At 49.9% G+C, this 12,601-nt stretch overlaps 1 protein-coding gene across 2 annotated transcripts; it reads left to right on the top strand.

Moving 5' to 3' along the window:
- Positions 1-40: 40 nt before the first annotated feature.
- Spint1 (serine peptidase inhibitor, Kunitz type 1) lies at positions 41-11,984 on the top strand. Of its 2 annotated transcripts, none has more exons than XM_047540908.1 (11): positions 41-324; positions 523-1,062; positions 7,809-7,936; positions 8,172-8,310; positions 8,403-8,573; positions 8,751-8,777; positions 9,065-9,190; positions 9,307-9,357; positions 10,085-10,255; positions 10,432-10,479; positions 10,901-11,984. In XM_047540908.1, exons 2-11 carry the CDS (start codon positions 558-560, stop codon positions 11,110-11,112), a joined length of 1,578 nt encoding a protein of 525 aa, XP_047396864.1. In that variant the 5' UTR covers positions 41-324; positions 523-557; the 3' UTR covers positions 11,113-11,984. The 2 variants fall into 2 exon arrangements, with proteins under 2 accessions (XP_047396864.1, XP_047396863.1); XM_047540907.1 differs by having other exon boundaries at positions 42-231.
- The last annotated feature ends 617 nt before the right edge of the window (positions 11,985-12,601 follow it).

The raw sequence follows: 12,601 nt of genomic DNA, 5'->3' as shown, positions 1-12,601 counted from the left end.
TTCGGCTGGGAAGGGCGGGTAGGGGCGCACCGACGTGGGCGGGGCCGGCGGCGCAGGAGTTAATGTCCGCTCCGCCCCGGCCGCGCTGACTCAGTTTCACCAGAAACTAGGGGGTGGCGGTGGCAGATCCCAAGAGCACTCGGCACCCCGGCGGAAGCCGCGGCCTGAGCCGCGCAGGAAGCCGGACCCGGATCCTCGGCAGGCCAGGCCCCACCCCACTCACCTGCCCAGGTAACCGGGGCCCCGGAGCGCGAGGCGGAGGAGGAGGCGGAGCGGGCTCTGAGCATGTTTGGCCGTTTGTTTGGCGCCTGTGCGTGCGTCCGGGTACGTGAGCTCCTTAGCAGTTCGTGTGTCCGTCCGTCCGGCGACCGGGTCACTGGAGGGTCGTGCCCGCGTGCCGCTCTTCACTCCCGGGTGTTCCGTGACCCCCCCGCCCCTCCCAACTTCCTGCCGGCCTGCCCGCCCCCTCCAAGTCTCCAAGGCTGATCAGGTGTGTCTCCTCTCTCCCCTCCCCTCTCTCAGGTCTCAAGCACCCTCAGAACCCAGAGGCGGGTACTATGAAGGTGACCCCCCTCGGAAGGAGGGCGACGGCCCCTGGAAGGACGATGGCTGGCGCCCGCCTTGCCCAAACCCGCATCCCTGTGGTCGCGGTGTTGCTTCTGTGCGTGCTGGGTCTCCGGATCACCGACGCCGGGCTGCCGCCCGCACCTCCTGAGCCGCCCGCAGGAGCCGCCTGCCTTGGCCTCTTCACCCCGGGCGTTCCTGCCTTCGTGCTGGACACCGAAGCCTCGGTCAGCAACGGGGCCACTTTTCTGGGTTCCCCTACCGTGCGCCGGGGCTGGGATTGCGTGCGCGCCTGTTGCGCCACCCAGAATTGCAATCTGGCGCTGGTGGAGCTGCAGCCCGACGGCGGCGAGGACGCCATCTCCGCTTGCTTCCTCATGAATTGTCTGTACGAGCAGAACTTCGTGTGCAAATTCGCTCCCAGAGAGGGCTTCATCAATTACCTCACTAGAGAGGTTTACCGCTCCTACCGCGAGCTTCGGACCCAGGGCTTCGGAGGTAAAAAGGAGGAGGCAGCGGGCCTGGATGGATCTGGAGAGACTCAAAAGGGAACTAGTTATCGTCCTGAGGGAGCTGAGCATCAAAAAGGAGTTAGGGAGAAAAATACAATTCCACCCGACTCCTTCAGTAGAAACTATAACCAGTAAACAAAAGAAAGGTGGATGTGAGTGGGGACAGTAAACAAAAGAAAGGTGATGTGAGTGGGGACGCGGGACATTGCAGAGCTCAGGCTCTGGCTTCTGAATTCAGGATATTCAGAGGTGATGATCTGGTATCCAAGGGAAACCTGGCTCTGGGCTGTGGGTATGGGAGAGAGGAGACAACTCCCCAGGCTTCACAACCTCTGACCCTAATAGGCTGAGTCATGTTATGAGCTGTGTGGATGCAGCCTGGTGACTAGAAAGGTACCCTGGCCAAGCACTGTGCTAGGCACCTTGAGGCCTTGGCCAGTTAGCCTGACCAGTCTCCTCCACTGACTGGATGTTGAACTGGTTAGCATCTCTGTACTCCTGGGAACAGATTGGCCTTTTGGTGATCTGGGGGGAAAAAAAGGCAGACCCCAAGAGACTTAGGAACAAACCCGGTTTGTTTGATTCAGAGGGGGAGAGGTGGTATTGGGGGTACAATAGCCCAGAGGCTCTGTGGTGGGGGATGAGGAGGGTTGCTAGGTGAGTCAGCCCAATGGCATGTATACCTGGTAGGGAAAGGTTGTCAGCTGTTCATGCAGGGGTGTGTGTGTGTGTGTGTTTGTGTATGCATGCACCCATGTGAACCAAGCAAGGCTCTCCCTGCTTAGGAACTGGTAGCAGAGCTGTCTGCTCACCTTATTTACTTCCAGGGATAGGGGCAAAATGGGGGTCAAGACTCCTCCTTTTTCTTCCTCCAGTTGAGCAGTTGAGCTGAGATCAGGACTGGTAAGAACCTTCCCTCCCCATTTTCTTTACCTGTTGTCTGGCCAGGTAAGGCTTCAGGGCAGAAGTGGGTCATAAACAAATAACCTTTACTGAATTCTGTGCCATACATCCCACAGGCCTCATTCAGCAATCTCTGAAAAGGATGCTATTGGTAGTCAACTACTTTTTAGATTAGGAAACTGAGCCCCCTCCCCATGTTAAATAATTTCCCCAGGATAATACTGTCCATAAATTGTAAACCTAAGACTCACCAGGAGGGTCCTCCAAAAGTCCTGTGTTCTTTTTCACATGAGACCACCATTCCAGTAGAAACCCACCATTCTGACCTAAGATAGCCAACAGATAACAAAAGCAAAGATTGAGGAACCCAGTGGCCAGGACTGACTGGAACTGAGTCAGAGGTGAGCTCAGTTTGGAAAGTAGGGAAGGGACTTTCCTCTCCAGCCTTTTCCTGGGCTGGTACCTCTTCCAGGTTAAGGAGTCTTTCTTCTCCCTAGCCTCCCATTAGCTCTTCTGGGCCTCTGAGGAGTGGTAAAATGGGGATTCTGTGAATTGGGGGACAACATCTGTGGTCTAGGCTGAAACCTGAGATCCTACTGGGCCAGAACTGGAGCCTGTTCCACAAGGAAACAGCAGATAGTGTAGGTGGCAGTGACTCTAATTTACTGCCAGTGCCCTTCCTACTCTTACAGAGGCACTGTAGGAGGACCACTCCAGGGCCAGAGCCTGAAACTCTGAAATCTGGTCAGGGAGCCGAGCTAGATCAGGGTCATCTGGTCTTGGGTCCAGACTTTCTCATTTGGAAACCCCCAAGGACAGGCCCATTTGGCACAAGGTAGGGTAGAGTGGGGATTTCCTGGGGCATGTAAGGAGTTGGGCAGAACTTGGACTGCAAGTGAGCCCCAGGACATTGTAGAATACTCTCAGGGTTCTGCCTTGGGAAGTAGGGGAAGCTGTGCATGTCAAGGTCTCCACTATCAGCTAAGTCTGGCTGGTAAACTGGAGGCAAGAGTGGACAGAAGTAGGCAAAGTGGACTGGGTACTCAGGGCTTCTAAATTTTTTTTGGTGGGTGTAGGTACTGACATTGAACCCAAGACTCTCACATGCCAGGCAATGCTCTACCACTGAGCCACATTCTCAGCCCTAAATCTTTGATTCTTATACTGGGTAGATAAATACTATTCAAGATGGGTTGATTTGTTTTCTCTTCCCTGCCTGTGGCCAGGCCAGTCCAGTCCAGATTCCTACAACTGGGAGGCCAAGGAGCTTGTCCCTCCTCTCCCCTGCTCCTGCCCTCCCCCATCTTTCCTATGGCAGAGTGGTTAAGAGGTGGAGTCTCTGTTTCCCTGGAGATGTCCTGAGGCCTGGCAGCTGGGGGAGGGTTGGTTTTATTGCCAGTCTAGCCTTTGCTCTCTTAGGGGTGGGAAGAAGGGAGTGGTAGGGCAGGGCATCTGCCCTTGGTCCTGGGACGGACCTGGCGCTTGGCAAGGTAAGAGTAGGAAGTTCCTAATTCAATTTAAAGTCTGGCATCACTCCGCTTGCCACTTGCACCTAGGGTGCGAGGCTTGGGGTGGGTAGTCTGTCTGTCTGCTAGATAGACTTCTAAGTAGTCTGTTTTCTTTCCCCCTTTCAGACAGCTGGTTGTTTTCTACAAAATGCAAGGAGGGGGCTCTTCCCAGTTCACTGCTTGCTTAGCTCATCTCTCAGGCTGTTTTCCTGATCGCCACTGAGCCAGGGTTGCTTCCAGACACGTTTCTACTCTCCTTCTTTTTCCTCAATTCCGTAAATCCAGGAATGTTTTCTCAGTTTTGTAGGTCTCTATACCTTTTGACATGAGAGGCTTCCCTATGAAACCTCCTCGCTTCCATCCCGTCTGCTGTCTCCATGTGTCCTGGGTCTCCTCCGTGACCACCTTTGTGACTGCCCCCATGCCTTGGCTCGTCTTCTACCAGTGTCCTTATCTCTTAAACTTTTTCGTTTTCTTTTTCTTTCTTTTCTTTTCTATTTTTTTTTTTTGTTGTTGTTGTTGTTGTTGTTGTTGTTCTGGGGATTGAACCCCAAGCGCACTTTACCACTGAGCTAGATCCCCAGTCCTTTTTTAAAATAGTGTATCACTAAGTTACTGAGGCTGGCCTTGAATTTGTGATCCTCCTGGAATTACAGGTGTGTGCCACCACACCTGGCTTTACCTTCTCTTTTTGGTTTGCCCTCACTCAGTCTTACCCTTGGAAGTAACACTCTTTAGAGCCTCCATGGAGGACAGTTTGGTCATATGTATCAGAACTCTAGATGCTTATTACCATTGACACAATTGTACTTGTAGGAATTCATTTTGCCACTCAATTTATACATGTGTACAACAGCTTAACACACACTTATTCAATGTAGGATTGTTTGTAATAATGAAGAATTGGAAACAATCTCAGTGTCAGCACAACCTCTAATTGAATCCTGTGATGCTGTTAGAATAATAATAAACCCTAAGGAAACATGGTTTAGGAACGTAGGAAGAAAAGCTGGGAATTAAAATACTATATTCATATACATACAAACTGATAGGTGCCTTTGGTGTAAGGAATTTGAGGGATTAATAAGAGGCTATTTAATTTTCACTGTCCTTTTTTTTTTTCATGGTGCTGGGAATTGAACCCATGGCCTTGTGCTTGCAAGGCAAGCACTTTACCGACTGAGCTATCTCCCCAGCCCTTCACTGTCCTTTTTGATTTTTATGTATACGTATCATGTAAATTTAAAAAAAAAATCAGGATTTTTAAAGTGACCAAAATCACACCTTTAAGCAAATAATGACCTGTAGCATGACATTTGGAGAAGACATAGCTCTGCAGTCAGACCTGAATTCAAACCCCAGCTTTGCCATTTAAAAACTGAGCCACAAGTGTTGGGGATGTGGTTCAGTGGTAGAGTGCTTGCCTTGTTCCACTTAAAAACAAAACAAAACAAAAAACAGCAAAACTGAGCCATGACTCTGGGCAAGTTATTTAACTTCTCAGGTGTTGGTTTTCTCATCTGAAAACAAGATGGGAATGTAGGTGTAGCAGGGTATTGAAACCAGATTTGGTGGTGTACAGCTGTAATCCCAGCTACTTGAGAATGAGACTAGAGGATCACAAGTTTGAGGCCAGCCCGGACAACTTAGGTGGGCTGGAGGAAGGGCTGAGGGTGTAGCTCAGTAGTAGAGCTTGTGCAGCGTGCTCCAGGCCCTGAGTTCAATTCCCAGTTCCAAAAGAAAAAAAAAAAAAAGGTGTTGGAGTCAACAAACTCTTCTTATTTTTTTTAAATATAGAACTCATTTTATTTGGAATAATGAAATTATTCTAAGTAAATGAAAGAAACATTTTATGACTAGTAAAAACATTTTTTTCTTTAAAGGTCTAAATAGTAAATATTTTAAGCTTTGTATGAAATATGGTCTCTGTTGTGAACACTCTGCTGTTGTCATGTGAAAGCAGCCATAGACAATATGTAAGCACAGAGGCAAGTTTGTGCTCCAACTTACTGGCACATTTTTTTTTTTTTTTCCAGTACGGGGAATCGAACCCAGGGTTTCACACATGCTAGGCAAGCAGTCTGCTACTGAGCTACATCCCCAGCCCCACAAATTTTAATTTTATATACATTTTTCCTTTATCCATTTCAAAATATAACAGATAGTGGGATGAATTTGACCTGCAGGCCATAGTGTGCTGACCCCTGATATAGGTAATACAGATAGGAACTCAGTGATGCCCAGCACATACTCAATGTACCCAGCAAAGTGTCAGCTTTGTTGGTAAATATGCCTCTAGATCTGTCTCCAGCCCTGGCCTCTGGAGAACCCACATGTACTACTGCCTGCTGTTTCTGGTGGATCTTCCTTGCCTCAAGTTCAGTTTCTCTGTAACTGAACACAGGTTCCCTCTAAACCTGGTTTCCCTTCTACCTGTGCCCTGGCTCTTCCTCCCAAGAGCCTTTCATGAGAATCCTGAAATGTCTGCCCACCAGTGTTTCTCACATCCTTCTTTCCATTTCCTTGACTTGGCTACTTCATGATTCAGACCTTCCTGTTGAACTTGCTCTGACCACTGCCCTGGTCCACCTGTCAGCCTCATTGCTGCACAAAACTCTTCCAAACAGACATGTGAACAGGTACTGCCCAGAACAGGAGCACCCTGCTGAGTCCCTTCCTTAGGATTCCTGGGTCTCCATCAGGAATCTCAGAGGTCAGTGTCTGGTAATGCCAGAGCCTCTAGGACTTTGCCCCACTGCTCACAACCAATATCTATCTTCCTGTACCACCAGTTGTTTAATATTTGATTGTTACTTCTGCTGTGTACAAACACCCTTGCCTGGCATCCACAGCTCTTTGAGGTTAATTTCCTCACTGCCCACTGAACCAGCTTGCAAATTCCTAGTTCCTCACTCTGGTTTCTCTTGTCATCAGCAACACCCCACATCCTTCCCCACAACTAAACAAATAAAAACAAAAGATTTTAAAATCCTTCCTCCCTTCTCCAGAAGGCCCTCCCTTCTTCCTCTCGCCTGTCACAGTCTCTCCCTTCTCACAGTGTCCTCTGCTTTGTCTTGTACATATACTGCTTCATGTTGTTGAATTTTATCTGCCTGACTTGTTATCCCGGCCAGACACTGCGTTCATTTCCTAGGGCTGTTGTAACAAAGTACTATAAGCTGGGTGACTTAAAACAACAGAAATTTGTTCTCTCACAGTTCTGGAGGTCAAAAGTCTAAAATCAAGGGCTGGGGATATAGCTCAGTTGGTAGAGTGCTTGCCTTGCGAGCATAAGGCCCTGGGTTCAATCCCCAGCACTGCAAAAAAAAAAAAAAAAAAAAAAAAAAGTCTAAAATCAAGATGTCATCAGGGATATACTGTTTCTGAAGACTCTGGCGGAGAATCCTTCCTCACCTCACCTAGCTTCTGGTGACTCCAAGTGTCTCTTGTCTTGTGACTGCCTCACTCCAATCTCTGCTTATCTTGACATGGCCTCTTCTTTCACGCTGTCTTCTCTTCTGTTTCTCCTCTGTTTCTTAAAAGGATACTTGTCATTAGATTTAGGGTCCACCCAGCTAATCCAGGATGATCTCATCTGGAAATCCTTAACATAAGTACTTCTACAAAGGTCTTTTTCCCAAATAAGGTCACATTTGTAGGTTTCAGGGGTTTGCAGTGAACATATCTTTTCGGAGCCACCATTTTAACCCTTTATAAATGGACTCATGCTTTGTGCTTATCTTTGTCCCCCTGGATTTTAACCCTGAGATGGAGGAAGCCATAGACACAGACTGTCAGTAAGAGTCTGGGACCATTTGTAGAGTCTGTCAGAGCTGACACAGACACCTCATCCCCATAACCACTCACCCTGGGGCACCAGGGCCTGCTACCTTATTTCCCAGGAAATCTGCTTTAGACCTCTGTCCAGACAGGCTTCTTGTATGGTCTAGACTGGCAGAATGAGCAATGATAAATTTTAATTACACGTTTCCTTTTTTGGCTTTTAAAGAAAGTGTTACTTTAACCGTAAAGTGTCACTTTAAAGCAATTAGAACAAGCACCTGCTTATTGTAGAGGAACAAGCTCATTCCTCCTCCCAAATGAGAGTAGATAGCACATGCTGTTCGGTAACAAACAGAAGGTGGGTTTTGCCACATAAAAAACGTTTCTAGTATACTAAAGACATAATGTTACATGTCCCACACAGATTGCTAAGTTCCAAGTTGATCCAGATATTGCCCATACTGCCACCACCCCACTTTCTCCCCAGGAGATACCTGGTCCATTCAGTGAGAGTTGACCTTACCTCACCTTCCCCCAGGGTCCCGGATCCCCAGGGCCTGGGTGGGCATAGACTTGAAGGTGCAGCCCCAGGAACCCCTGGTGCTAAAGGATATGGACAACACAGATTGGCATCTACTGCAGGGTGACAGAGACGTCAGAGTAGAGGTAAGACACCTGGCTGACTCCCTGACCCCCTTCCCCATCAGCCTCCCAGGGTCCCTTCCTGGAGTCATAGGCCAACCAATGGCTCCAGGTGGAGTGGGGTGGAGAGAAGGTTAGGATGCATTTAGCACCAAGTCCCTGTACTCTCCCTAGTAGGTGGGTAATTGGCTAGGAGGGCCTGGGGCAGCAGCCAAGGGCATTAAAGGTGTCCAAGCCTGATAGCCAGTCCTGTGTGTAGAGGAACAGTCCGGACCAGGTGGAGCTGTGGGGACTCAAGGAAGGCACCTACCTGTTCCAGTTGACAGTGACTGGTTCAGAACATCCAGAGAACAAGGCCAACATCACGGTCACTGTGCTATCCGCCAAGCAGACAGAAGGTGAGGGAAGGGTGGACAGGTGGCACCTGGAGCCTCCCACCCTCTGCTGATGGGCCCCATAGGCCCCACCTCACAAGCTCTTCTCCCTCTAGACTATTGCCTTGCATCTAACAAGGTGGGCCGCTGCCGGGGTTCCTTCCCCCGCTGGTACTATGACCCCAAGGAACAAATATGCAAGAGATTCACTTATGGAGGTTGCTTGGGCAACAAGAACAACTACCTTCGGGAAGAAGAGTGTATGCTAGCCTGCCGGGATGTGCAAGGTGGGTCTTTGAGAGGCAGTTTGGGGGCTTATCTGATTTTTCCCCCAGGGTAGGGAGGTCTTTCTTTACCAGTCAGGGAGTGGGCTGTGGGAGTCTCCTGTTCCCCACCTGCAATCATCTCATCCCTGCTGGGACCTGACCATGTCTCCTCTGACTTCTCTATTCTCTCTCTCCCAGGTCCCTCGATGGAAAGGCACCATCCAGGTGGGTTTTATTCCTTTCCCTCTCTCCCTCACCCTGCCAGGTCTTCCTCCATACCTGTGACCAATCCAACTTTATGGAAGGACCACAGAACACCCCACTCCTTCCAACTGAGCATCTTCCTGTCAGGATCTTCCCAATTTACATGTATGAGGAGTTGGGGTTGGTGGAAAGGGAGTAGGCACACATCAGCATACCATGTTGGAGAAGGCTGGGTGGACCATGGACCCTTGGCACGTGCTGTTTGCCTGAGCCTGACCTCACCTCCACCCCATCCTGCCCCCACCCAGTGTGTTCTGGCAGCTGCCACCCCACCCAATTCCGCTGCAGTGATGGCTGCTGCATCGACAGCTTCCTGGAGTGTGATGACACCCCAGACTGCCCTGACAGCTCTGACGAGGCCACCTGTGAAAAATGTGAGGCCTGGGGGATGGAAAAGGGGTGGGCAGCAGGCAGGGAGGTCCCAGCAGCTCTGCCCTGTGTCCCTGAGAGATCCTTGTTGGGCCCAAGCCTCTGACTTTCATCTCTGCAGACACCAGTGGCTTTGATGAGCTCCAGAGTATCCGTTTCCTCAGTGACAAAGGTAAGATCCTCCCCAGGATCCCTGGGTCAGGGCAGACGTTGGCGCTGCCATCCTCATTCTACTTGGCAGTGCCCAAGGAATCCGCTGTGTATGCCACACTAAGAGCACAAAGCCGTGGGGGGGCTTTCCTGTTGAGCAACCTGTTCGCTGGCTGGCCCCTGGGTCCTCTTCTGCAACTCTGCTTCCAACACATCACCCATCACTTATTGTCTGAACAGCTCTAGAATAGCCGTGCCCAATGCATGTCACTTAATCTGTTACTTTTTTTTAACTTAATGTATTAAAAAGAAATTTCTCATAAATGGAAAGCAACTATAATTTGCTATAAGTTGAAAATAATGATAAAAATAAACATAATAAACAATGTTAGTGAATTTTAGCTGGATGTTGTTGCCTGACAAGACTCAGATTCTGGGAATCATCTTCTTGAGACCCATCTTCTTTGTCAAAAATGCAAACCATCCATTGACAGAAAATTGAAAAATAACTGTGTAAATCCATGTAGTTTCCCACTATACCAAAGATTATTGTCAGGATTTGTCTTCCTTGCCTCTGGTAACACAGCAGATGAGCCACATGTTTCTGGGGCTCCCAGACTCTCACTGAGCCGTAGTTACTCTCCTCATGGGGCAGGCAAGAGTTGGTGGGAAGCAGCCCCATGGAGCCTGCAGGGTGGCAACGGGTTCTCTGTGCTTACTTGCTGCTTTGCCTGCTCTCTACCCCCCAGGGCACTGTGTGGACTTGCCAGACACAGGACTCTGCCAGGAGAGCATCCCACGCTGGTACTACAACCCTTTCAGTGAACGCTGTGCCCGCTTCACCTATGGTGGTTGTTATGGCAACAAGAACAACTTTGAGGAAGAGCAGCAGTGTCTCGAGTCCTGTCGTGGCATCTCCAGTGAGGGGGCTGCTGGGGATGTCTGGGGTGGGATGCAGAGGAGAAAACAGCTCTGTCCCAAGACCTAGGCAGGTCACCCCTCTGTCAAGCCATGGGAGAGGATAGCAGAGAGGGGTTGGGGCCCTGGGAGCAGCTGACCCTTAACTAACTGATCTCTCTCCCCTATCATGTTGCAGAGAAAGATGTGTTTGGTCTGCGACGGGAAAGCTCCATCTCCAGTGTTGGTAAGTCCTGGTCTGTCCTGATGCCAACGTGATGCATAGATATCAACTCAAGGAATCAACTCCACATGGTTGGTGATAAGACTCCTAAATCATGTTTAAAAGGATCCTAAGGTCACCTATAGGGACAGAATGCTACAATCAAATAGTGAGGTCTGTTGTGGGCAAGGGACGAAAAACACAGTGTGTGACAGATGTCTGTTATCAGAGTCCCAGCTCTTTTCCCAAGCTACCTGTAAGTAGAGTAACTTGGAGCCAAGACCCATCAGAACCCCCTGTGAGCTGCCATTCAGCTGCTTATACGCTGGAGGTGTGAGCTGGGTACCTGTGTACTTCCATACTTGACTTGGCTCCCTTGGCAGAGTGGGGTGGGTGTCAGCCAGGTACAGCTTGGGAACACCTTGTTCTGCCCCTTGTTCCCCAGGCTCTGTGGAGGTGGCTGTTGCTGTCCTCCTGGTCATCTGCATCATTGTGGTGATAGCCATCCTGGGTTACTGGTACTTCAAGAACCAAAGAAGCGACTTCCGCAGACATCGCCACCACCACCACCCACCACCCACCCCTGCCAGCTCCACTGTCTCCACCACTGAAGACACAGAGCACCTGGTCTATAATCACACCACCCGACCCCTCTGAGCCTGGGGGCTCTTGCCATCTCTCACCAGGCCCAGCTTCCTGCTTGCCAAGACAGAGGCCTAGACTGGGGAAAACTTTGGGACCAGACTCCTCCTACCCGTTTCCCAGGCACATTCTGCCTCAGAAGCCAGGGCTTTAGTTGTTTTGGAAGTCTCAACTGAGCCCAAATGAGTTGTTTCTGAGAAAATGCAAGAGTCCGAGAGGAGCAAAAAATCCTTGAACCAGGAGTACTGTACATAGAAGGACCTGCCTTGCCTCAGGATTCAGAGGAAGTTGGAGTTTTGCGTCCTGGTCAAAGCTGCCTGCCCCCCCCCATGGCACTGGGAAGGAGCCTGGATGGTTCAGAAGCTAGAGGCCCCAGTGTCTCGACAGCTGCCTTTATACTGCACAGTCCAGAGCTGGGAGGAAGGACTTGCCTACGTAGCTAGTGCTGTAAAGTATTGCTTTTCGGGGCTGGAGGCCTAGCTCAGTGCTAGAGTGTGTGCTTAATGCTGAGCATGCACAAAGCCCTGGGTTCTATCCCCAGTGTTGGGGGGGGGGCTTTTTGTTTATTTAATGCCCTGGGGGTGGGGTGAAGAGGAATGGAAGGTACGTCTTCCTTTGCCTTCTTTCTTCCTTTTCCTCTGAGGTTGAGCTCTGCCCTTGACCAGCCCTTGAATCCCCAGTCCCTAACCCCAGGGGTCTCTGACATCACACCACCAACCCCTCCTCAAATCCCACAAATCCAGTTCACACACAGTGTAATTAAATGGTTTGTAGGACTGGAGTATAGCTCAGTGGTAGAGTGCTTGCCTAACATGCCTGAGGCCCTGGATTCAATTCCCAACACCTCAAAAACTAAAATTTTAAAATAAAATTGTTTGTTTTGTGGAGTTTCTGCCTCTGTTCTGTGGGCAAGAGAGGGACAAGATTGCTAGGGGGAGATGTAACTGCCCAGTCCAACCGGTTCAGACTTTGGCCACCCTGTTTAGCAGGTTTTCCTACCTCTCCCGAAACTGCTCTGGCCCCAGGGTGGAGAGAAGTGCCAAATTTGACCACCAGAGGGGAGGGGTGAGGGTCATGCGAGTAAGGGGCACCTGGAGGCCAAGGCCCTGCTGTGTAGTATGACTTCTGGTGGAGCTTCTTATTGGGCCTGCTGGGTAGCTGGGGCGAGTCTTAACCCCCTGTGTATTAGTGGGTTGGGAGATGGGTTGCACACACCTGAACCCTGATCCTTCCCTCTCCCTGATCAGACTTAGGTCTGCCTCCCTGTCTACAAAAGCCAATGCTGCCCCTCCCATGTGCTGTGCTGCCCAGGAGCCACTAGTTGAGGTACCCTATACCAATCCACTCCTCTGTTTGCTCTAAAGCATCTCCTGATGGGGAAGGAAAAAGTTTACTTTTAATTAATTTATTTATTAAACAAATTATATTGAGCTCCTGTATGCCAAGCACTGCTGACCATTAGAAATTTGGCATCGTTGAGATAAGCAGGTGGGAAGCACTACTG

Source organism: Sciurus carolinensis, chromosome 2, assembly GCF_902686445.1.
Source record: "Sciurus carolinensis chromosome 2, mSciCar1.2, whole genome shotgun sequence".
NCBI lineage: Eukaryota > Metazoa > Chordata > Mammalia > Rodentia > Sciuridae > Sciurus > Sciurus carolinensis.
Note: the sequence above shows the minus strand (reverse complement) of the source record. Positions and strands in the feature narration are given on the sequence as shown.

Excerpts from the sequence above, each read along its gene's own strand:
- Spint1 (XM_047540908.1), top strand. The coding sequence starts at position 558 with ATGAAGGTGACCCCCCTCGGAAGGAGGGCGACGGCCCCTGGAAGGACG. Across the intron at positions 8,778-9,064 it reads GATGGAAAGGCACCATCCAG|TGTGTTCTGGCAGCTGCCAC; the intron begins GTGGGTTTTATT and ends GCCCCCACCCAG. Across the intron at positions 9,191-9,306 it reads CGAGGCCACCTGTGAAAAAT|ACACCAGTGGCTTTGATGAG; the intron begins GTGAGGCCTGGG and ends TCATCTCTGCAG.